The sequence below is a fragment of the Pholcus phalangioides genome, unplaced genomic scaffold (assembly GCF_987345545.1).
Source record: "Pholcus phalangioides strain wild (caught in Gottingen) unplaced genomic scaffold, Ppha-v1.0 ptg000010l_1, whole genome shotgun sequence".
Taxonomy (NCBI): domain Eukaryota; kingdom Metazoa; phylum Arthropoda; class Arachnida; order Araneae; family Pholcidae; genus Pholcus; species Pholcus phalangioides.
Genome location: NW_028301603.1, coordinates 2656542 through 2666220, shown reverse-complemented (window position 1 = coordinate 2666220; position 9679 = coordinate 2656542). Strand labels below are relative to the sequence as shown.

Sequence of the window (9679 nt, the reverse complement as noted above, 5' to 3'; positions counted from 1 at the left end):
CACAGGAACGTTTTCTCACATTGGAAATCAATGAATTCAATTCAACAATCTGTAAAATAATAATTTTCAAATAGACAAAATTCCAATGTGCACTCGGGTGCAAAATTAAGAGAATTAGCACATTATGTCGAATTTCTGAAAAACTAGTGGATAGATTTTAATGAAATTTGGTACGAATATACAGTTATAACAGAAAGAGATGTACCATACAAAAGTCATAGTACGCACGCATGATTGTCAGTGAAGCTCATCATTGCAGGAATGTCCAAAATCCACGTTGCGAGATCGAACCGAAAATGAGTCTAATATGGGGTATGGTCCTCTCTCACAGTCAGACAGGTCGGAAAACACTACAGCATACTGGACACGAGGCAGTTGAGGAGTCCCTGTGACAATCGGTCCCACTCCTGCAGCAACGCAGTTTTCAGCTCCGGGTTGGTTCTCGGAGGGGGATCGCGAGATGCAACTGCCCTCCCAAGATCGTCCCAGACATGTTCTATAGGGTTTAGGTCAGGAGATCTGGCTGGCCAATCCATACGCCGAATATCCTCACTTTCCAGATAATCGTGATCAGGTGAACCCGATGTGGGCAAGCGTCGTCGTCCATGAACAGGAACCGAGGGCCAACTGCGCCTCTGAAAAGTCGAACATAGGGCTCTAAGATGTCCTCTCTATACCTCCTAGTAGTCACGGACCCTCGGCCATCCAACATGATGCCTGCCCAGACCATGACACTTCCACCACCATAGTGGTCCATTTCCCTGATGTGGGAGGAATAATATCGGGTACCAGGCTCTCTCCAGATTAGTGTACGGAGAGAATCAGCGTCCAGACTGAATCTCGACTCATCTGTGAAGAGCACTGTGCTCCATTGAAGTCTGGTCCAAGGCTGATGTTGTAAAAATGCTAAACGCGCTCTCCTGTATGCTGCAGTTAGCGGGACGCAAACAACGGGTCTTTCGACATAAAGCCCTCTTTCATGCAGCCTTCGGGCAACAGTATACTGTGAAACTCAAGTTCCAGTGGCAGCATGCAGCTCACGTGAGAGCTGTGATGCTGTAGCACTCCTGTGTCGCCGCACTGAAAGTGCCAAATAAATATCCTCATTGGTCGTCGTGGCTCTTCGACGACCTTGTCCAGATCTTCTCGATATGGATCCAGTGTCCTGAAACTGTCTCCCCAAATTGCAGACGACACTGGGCGTAACATCGAGCTCTGTAGCCACCTGCACTTGCGATTGCCCTGCCTCCAATCTACGGACGATTCTCCATCTCATTCCGTCATCCATGCGTTTGTGGCTACTCATTTTACCTGATAGCTTATAAAATTTACCAAACTCTCTTGCGAGAAACACAGCGAATGTCACCGAGGAGTACGAGCACACGAATCGTGGGAAATGCCTCGTGCCCTTATCATCCCCTCCGTAGTCACAGCTCCGCCCACACGCACGTGTACGCTTACGTATTCGACACTGAATATTTGCATACTTCTTCGATGGCCCCGTTGGGCATTTTGCCTGTTGTGGCGTTGTATATATATGTATTATTAGTACCTTTGGTTCAGTACTTTTTTGTGAAAATAGACACAAAATGTGTAAATTCTTTTAATTTTGCACACGAGTGCATTTTTTGCAATGATCATTTTTGAGGTGTTCAACTATCACAGGACAACTCTACTGTCACTTCCCGTTGCTGATAAATTTTTAATATTTTATTTGAATTTTAAAATATAATTTATATTCTTTTTGGAAAACACCATAGTTATTTCCAATACTTTTTACACAAGAAATTAATAGTACATTCTGACCAAAAAAAAAAACAATTAGAATATAAATATTGAAATATAGAATATTACATTGACCCGAATTTATAATGTGTGTACAATGCTACCCACCATTCCAATACGTACGTTTGATTATCATGATCACTTACGACGTTTCATTGTTTTGAATAAAAATTTTCGAATGAACACAAACAAACTTCACACAAGTCACTCTAAAATCACACTTATATGAGTTCAGGTTTTCCTATCCTTCCTGGAAACATCGAGAAGTGTTCACGCACACTATTTGAGCAGAATGAGCATTCGCACAGTTTCAAGCAAATTGAAACTTGAAGCAAAACCCTTATTTACCGCAGCAACCTTTCTTTTGCCGTTCTTCGCTCAGCTGCATCGTTGATCGGCTGCATTGCAGATCTTGGTTATCCAACATGCACCTATTAGAAATGAATATAAGTGAAAATGCATGCGATACAGATGGTTGTGTGCTTAAATGAGTAAATTTACAATAAACCCCATCTTACCGTTAACCTCTCAGATGCGGTCATCCCTGTTTTACGGCTAATTGAAATATCCCGGCAAAAGCCTATTTAAATAATGTACGGTCACTCTAAGATACGGTCGTGGACCCAATTTTTATCCTTCGTTCTATTGGACTAAAACCCCTGTGCAGATACCAACAGTTGCAATTTTGGGTCGAATTATTCTCACTAGATGGCAGCAAAAGTTTAAATATTCGATCAACTTTTTATATTTTGCTACTTTTGAATGAAATTTTTACTTGAATTTTGTCAATGTTTGGCATCTCTGATGCCTGTTTAGAATTTGAAATGATATGTGTTGTTCTAATTGCGCTTCTATATTTTACATTATTACACGCTGTCGAATATGATCAGCTCTAGTAATCGTCGCTCTCTATCAATATGCGAAAAAATTTGATGTCTCAACGTATATTTGATAATTTTTTCGCACCACGGTCATATTCTGCACACGAGGGCTAATTAGACCGGGACCTACAATTTATTGCCGATTCCGAACGGCAGGCTTGTTTTATATACTCGTCGACAGGTTGGTGCGCTAACCCCTCGATGGGGGACTCAATGCGGTAGCATTTTTTTCCTGCGGTTTTGTCGCCGTTTTTGTTGTAACCCTGTGTCGGGAAAGTTTTCTGACAAGGACGAACCGGGGTATCGAACTCGCGACACCTCTAAACATCCTTTGGTACTTTAGTCGAGCATCTTATCGACCTGGGCTACCGCGCCCTCTCAACGTATATACAATGAAAAATCGTAAAATTGGATTTCGTGCTAATGCAAATGAATTCAATGCATTTATTAAATGCATTTCCCTGTAAACGCAATCACAAGAAGTCATGGGATTTGGTCTCGCAGCTTGAAATTCATTTTAAAGGCGTTGAAACCACCAAACTGCGATTGATCAGTTTTTACAAAACAAGTTAATTCAGTTGGATGGGTGATGTGATCACCATCAAAGTCTTCAACTCCAGCTTCGTACTTTTCAAAAAGAATTAACCATTCACAAAAATTGAATGATTTTCCAGTTTCCTTTGTAACATCAATCGTCTCCTCCATCAAACTTCCCCATGGTATTACCTTGTATAGGCCTCGGCCAACGAATATTGAATAAATAAATAAATAAATAACATATTCAATTAAAAGAGGAACTCCCTCTGATACGGTCACCCTTCTCTTTTACGGACAATTTCTTTTTGTCCCCACGAGCGTCCGCAAAAGAGGGGGTTTTACTGTATTTTAGGTTTGCATCCGCGAGACTACCAAGTTAGTGAAACAGCGTTCCTCAACATATGATCCGTTCACCATAGGAAGTGAAGATGACATAGGTCATCCTTGGGGTTGACTTAAAAATATAATAATAATTGCAGCGAAATTAGGAGAAATTTATTCCATTGTAGCTCTGTTGTAAAAAATTCTAAAAATTGGTGCATGCCGGAATGCGTTGTGTGCGTAAGAATTCTGTCATTTGTCTTAGATATTAGAAGTAACAGCGGCAGATGCTTGAATTTTCGTGTTTGTGTAAGTACCGCGTTGAAGACTTGCCTGCTGTCCGTGGAGAATTTGTTTCCAAATGACAGACCGGCTCGCATTCTCGCCTCGAAGTTGAGATCCTTAGTTAGTGCTTCATTAAATTGGTTTACACGTTTTACTGTTCCTCGGCTAAAGGAGGGTTGAGAAACACTGATCTAAGAAATATGTGGATATATATATACTCCCTTACCTAACCAAACTGATGAGAGTAGGCATCACATTTGTGCCGTCCTTTGCGCTTGCTTCAGTGAAGTTTGCACCACAATCCTGGATAGAGATATAAAATGTATTCACGTTTATTATGAAATAAGAAGAGGATAAAAATCATGGAATATAACAGACGGGTCCGTGGACCCCTGGTTTGGAACCCCTGCTATAAATAAACTAGTGTTATCCAACTGCTGTTCCGTGAAAAGTTCCGTCAAATTCCTAAAACCACCAATTGACTTGGACGCTGCCTTATTGCGTGCTTTTCCGCAAACAAACTCCAGTCATATCATTATACAGCAATTTACTAGCGATTGAGTTGGGTCGGAAATGAAGGCGCCATCTATCGGTGGTCATCTCAAGTTTCATCGGTAGGGCAAGAACTTGTTAGGAGTCTGGGGACTGGGCCTATGCATCTCGAAGAAGAGTATTGGGCTTTTTAACACTAAATGTACCAATACAGTACAGCACTAGGATACTTCGAGATTTCACCAAGGTAATCTGGTATAGCTACGATGAGTTAAGTGCTGGTGAATTAGTTTGTTGTTGATCGACAGAGCAGAGTTTCGTCGGCATGTTTTGCTAAGTATCCATGGGCTTTCTAGATGACTACAGAGCAGTGAGGTGTAAATGTAATTTGTCAAAAGATTTGAGTGTGAAGGACAAATTATGTTCCTTTGACCATTGATAAATGAGATCGTATTCGATTTGCTTTCCCGTTCCGATATTTTTGTTTACAAACATATAAAGAAATAAAGATAAATTATAAATATTCAAATAAATATTGCTTGAGATAGGGAAGAGTGGAACTCCTGCTGCCACCTATGAAATGAAAACAAAACTATTTGAAAATTTTTCAAGTGAAATTGACTGTTCGTTTCAAACCAGTGTTCCAGCTCGAAATTGAAAAATATGTGATACGATATTACATACTGCTTGTTTTCAGTCTGCGTCAGTTTTTTTCACATAGTGTGAAAGGCGCCAGGCAGTTAATTTTGTGTTTTAAGAATCTCTTTACGGTACTGATCCTGGTATTTATTAAATGCCATGCGAAGGAGAATTTTGTCCTCCTGATCTTTTTCTCGTACATATCGTCTTTTCGGAACTCTGAGCTTCTTGCGTGACACTTCCAGTTCAGTTGTCCACCATGTGCTTTTGGATTTAACTGGCATCTGTGATCCTTTACTCCCAGGGAACAACGGCCTATTACCTGTCTTTTCTATTACTTGATGCACAGTGTTTGTAATATGCTGAAGTTGATCATACGTTCGGCACTCACGAATCTGCCTTATCAGGACTGGTGTCGTACTTCTTAGGATACGAATAAAATTGAGGAGCTTAAACGCTGCATTGTTCTGAAACTAGGGGTTCCAGATCACGGACATGAGTCACATATCACCATGTGGATATGGGCGTGACTACTTGCCGATGGTTCTGGCTAGGCCATCTCTAACATTGTATTGCAGAAGTATCACTTTATATCACGAAGTATCACACTACGGGCGGATTTGGGTTCTTCAACGAAAAGAACGCATGTGTATTTTTCCGAGAATCAACACCAGTGATTGCTATACACTTTTCCTAAATCGATGGTGCTGATGCCTCTTCCATTTCTAATTTGTGATCAACCCGGTTTATCCCCTCAGCAACTATTCCAAGATACATCGTTGCAAGTCCTTCCGGGGTCTTCTTAGAAGCCATAGGTGATATCACAGTATGCTCTTCCCTCGGTAAGACGGATGTTCGTAAGCTGCTCCTGGCAGTTGAGTGATTGTTCCAATTGGTGAAATTGTATACGCAATTATTCCTGGGTGTATAAAGCCACAAATCGCTTGTGCTTTCCTACCGAGTTTCTGCGGGAAGCAGTTAGCGCATTCCCATATTCTTCGCACATGCTCATTAGACAAGACGCCATCGTAATCTGTCTCGGACAGTGTCAAAGCCCCTGTATCTATCTGCTCTGTCTGATCTGCAGTACCGCTATTGTCCACTACTAACGACGTCATTGAAGATTGTAACGTGTGCAACTGAGTATCAACGTCTGCTACCATACTTCTCTTCAGTGCTCTAAAAGTCTTCATTCCTATTTTTAAAGACACCGTCACGTTATATTACATCGGTGCTCAGAGACCTATTGTAAATGGCAATCGAGGGACCCGGGTTCGACTCCCGGTGGAGGCAGAGATGAGTTTTTTCCTTCCTTAAAAAATAAACATCTGAAATAATAAATATCTTCACAACATCCAGTCTTCCGTATATCTTGTATTAACAAGTGGAGAGCGACATTCATGTCATATATATAGCCCTCTGGTGGCTCGTCGTCAATGAGCTATTAGCTGATCGGTTTCACCGTCCATCGCACGGTTCCGTTCGGCATATATACGCTCTAGCGAAGGAAAATCTCTATCTCCTCTGTAGCTTAGTGGTCAGAGCACTCGTCCGGCAATCGAGGGACCCGGGTTCGACTCCCGGTGGAGGCAGAGATGAGTTTTTTCCTTCCTTAAAAAATAAACATCTGAAATAATAAATATCTTCACAACATCCAGTCTTCCGTATATCTTAAATGGTCTTATCCCGCATACCAGTTATTATAGAGGTACGTCGTCGTTCTTCCCGATTGCCAATGGCATTAGTAATGAAAAAGTCACACGTCTTATAAAAGGCAATAATGTCTCGAGTCAGGTTCCGACAGTGAGACGCAAAGGAACACACTGATGACAGAGGCCTTTAGAAAACAAAGAATAAGCATTGCCTTGGTAGCAATATTGAAGTGGCCATAGAAAAATGCGTCAGATTCTATACTAAGCCTAATTTGATCAGAAAAATGGCGAAAACTCTTGTAAGTTTTTTACATTTTTTTAAACTGGAATCATATCTCTACGACAGACGGTTCATGAGATAAAGGCCACATTAGCACTTACAGGACACCCTGTATAGTCTGAAGTCCACACAAATTATTTCTCCCATTTATGCAGATCCGCGAAATTGTTCCGCATGTTATAGGAAAATTTTTGAAGAACACCGAAATAGACCAACTTAGTTTATGCTCACCCTGTATAACGTAATAGATACACTGAATAAATGTGAAAGAATGAGTAATAAATTTTTTCATGATGAAATGGTCATAATAGTTGACCGGTACCTTTGCTAATTTTTCTCCCTGTTGGGTGGATATGCATGTCCTGCCTGTTTTCTGTAGCATCGACCTCATATCGATCTTATTCCCAACTATCATCAGAGGGATATTTTGTGTCGTCACACACTGTAACAGAAAATAATGAAAGTACATAATATGTATACAGACGTATATGTTACGGTAAATACAGTAATTATACATAATAAACCGGTTATTATGCATAATCGCCGAGCATTTCGGTAAGTTTGATAAATTTATCATTTTTACCGCCGATGATGCAGAGTACCCAAGCGTCGTTGGTAAATTTCCCGAAATTAATCACTTTTACCGGCGATAATGCATAATCGTACTACATGTTTGACACTTCGACTTGGTTATTGGTGTGCCGCACGCACACGACAAGAATTCTCATAAATTTACCATTCCCTACATTTTTTCCCCTAAAAATATCCCGTTTTTTTCCAACGAAGCTTATTTTATATAATATTCTTTACTATAATTGAGGCAAAGATAATTTGCATAAATAAAAAAAATTATGATTTAACGAATATCCCAAAAATATGAATATTAATCTAATTTCTTATGAAATTTATATGCTCAATTTTTTTCGTGAAATGCATTTTAATCGTTTAAGCGGCATTGACGAGATATCTCGCCTCCCGAAAAGCCTCTTATTTTAGCATTGACAAGCCCAGATAATATGTAAAGCTGATTTCTCAATGGAACACTTTCCTCTTTCCCCCTTGGAAATAGAAAAATATATGACATTTTGAAGGGAGTCTAGTGATTTCTGCGGTGCCGCTAATAGTGTTAGATCTCTGCAGATCTCTCTGTAGCACCGTGTTTTTCACCGGTGGTTATTTATGAACGATGTTAAGCAATTTCCGCCGACAATAGGCAACATTTTTGTTGAGATGTGGCGATGTCCCATATTTATAATCCGAATTTCCCGAGCTTTTTATCCTGATCGAACTATAATCATGACGAAATCACAAATTCATGCACAGCTTTGATTGCTTCTAATTTTAATTTTCACACTTAAAATGTCTTGGAAACTTAAACCTCTGTTATTGCGACAAAATTTCGCAGTCTTCCATTTCATAGTTTAAAACACAGCGAACCTCTCAAGAATGACATTCGATGCAACGATATGCCTACCTATTTACACAGTATAATTTAATAACAAAGTTTACAGAGCGAATCGCGCGAATTTCCCTCCTCCCATGTATTATGCTGTAATTTGATTGATTTGGTTTGTTCAGTGGTACGCGTACATCAGGTTGGGAACTTCCGATCTAAACTCTAAAAGTGATAAATATACTATGCCTCAGAAAAATTTAACACACGGTAAAAAAGTTGAAGAAGTTACTTGAAGAAAAAACCACGTTTAATATAATGTTGAGGAGTATCGCAATTTCCTTCGTATATACGTATATAATGCCTTATTAAATGGTGGCTCGGTGTGAAATGGTCTCGTTTCAGTTGTGAAAGCCTAGTACGAGTGTTATTCCAACTTCGCACGCCCGGGGTGAAAAAGGAATTAATAGTAATTCAAAACCAGATAATCATTATTATTGTTTTACCTTTGAACCTGGTAAGTCGTCACTGGCCATCATGCGATAGAAACTAGAAACCTGTTTGATACAGAAACCTGACTAAGACTGCAATCGATGGATGGCATAATTATTATGACATGTATTATAACTGCTATACAGAGTGTTTCGTAAAAACCGTCATGAACTTGACGAAACAGGAATCCTCGCTCCAAGTAAGAAAATGTTCAGAAAACCACTTATCTCTACGACCAACAGTTTTCGGATGAAACAAGAAACAGTATTTATGAGACTGGAAAAACCACTTTCTCATCATTATTTATGACGTCACATCCATTGCACTGAATGGGAAGGTACTCTACCAATCGATATAACGCCTACATCTCGCATACTTACTTTCGTTTGAGGTAGAGTAATGAGAACTAGAGCTCCTTTAAATACCAGGCTGCCTCATCCGCCATATTTGAGCAAAAGGATTTCGCCAGTATTATCGCTAGAGCCAATAGCTGCGGCCTATTCTGCTCCCTTTTTTAACGAATTTACGCCACTTTGGAGCGGAAAACCAGTTTTTGATCAGAGATGGACGGACGATGCTAGCTCCTGTTCCGACAAGTTGTGATCGTTACTGATTCGTAGGACACTGGTTTCAATTCCGTGTGATGAATGTGACGTCATATGGTTTGTTTTCCGTTTTATCCGAAAACTGTGTGCAGAAGTGGTGTGTCAAGCTATCGAGAATCCTTGCTCCGTAGCGTTTATGCGGTCTTTACGGGACACCATGCATAAACGCCATCACCAATACGAACACTCACGTGACCCGAAATTTCTTAGCCATCTCGTAACCAGACTCCGAAACTGGTGATTTTTAGCAAATGGTTGCGGACTGAATTTTTCGGAAACTATATAGTGTCGTCGATATATAGTTTGAGTATAGCACA

The 9679-nt window shown here is 40.2% G+C and overlaps 1 protein-coding gene across 2 annotated transcripts in view; it reads right to left on the bottom strand.

Annotated features, from left to right (window-relative positions):
* Positions 1 to 1688: 1688 nt before the first annotated feature.
* Positions 1689 to 9679, bottom strand: part of LOC149080750 (ras and EF-hand domain-containing protein-like) — an 87992-nt gene continuing 80001 nt past the window's right edge. Inside the window, exons 17-20 of one of the 2 annotated variants that reach the window (XM_089237430.1) lie at positions 8772 to 8822; positions 7195 to 7314; positions 4036 to 4112; positions 1689 to 2216 (exon numbers count right to left, since the gene is read on the bottom strand). In XM_089237430.1, coding sequence (XP_089093556.1) covers positions 2126 to 2216; positions 4036 to 4112; positions 7195 to 7314; positions 8772 to 8822 — 339 coding nt within the window. In that variant the 3' untranslated portion in view covers positions 1689 to 2125. The remainder of the gene's footprint in view (positions 2217 to 4035; positions 4113 to 7194; positions 7315 to 8771; positions 8823 to 9679) is intronic. The other variant, XM_089237431.1, reaches the window with a different exon arrangement.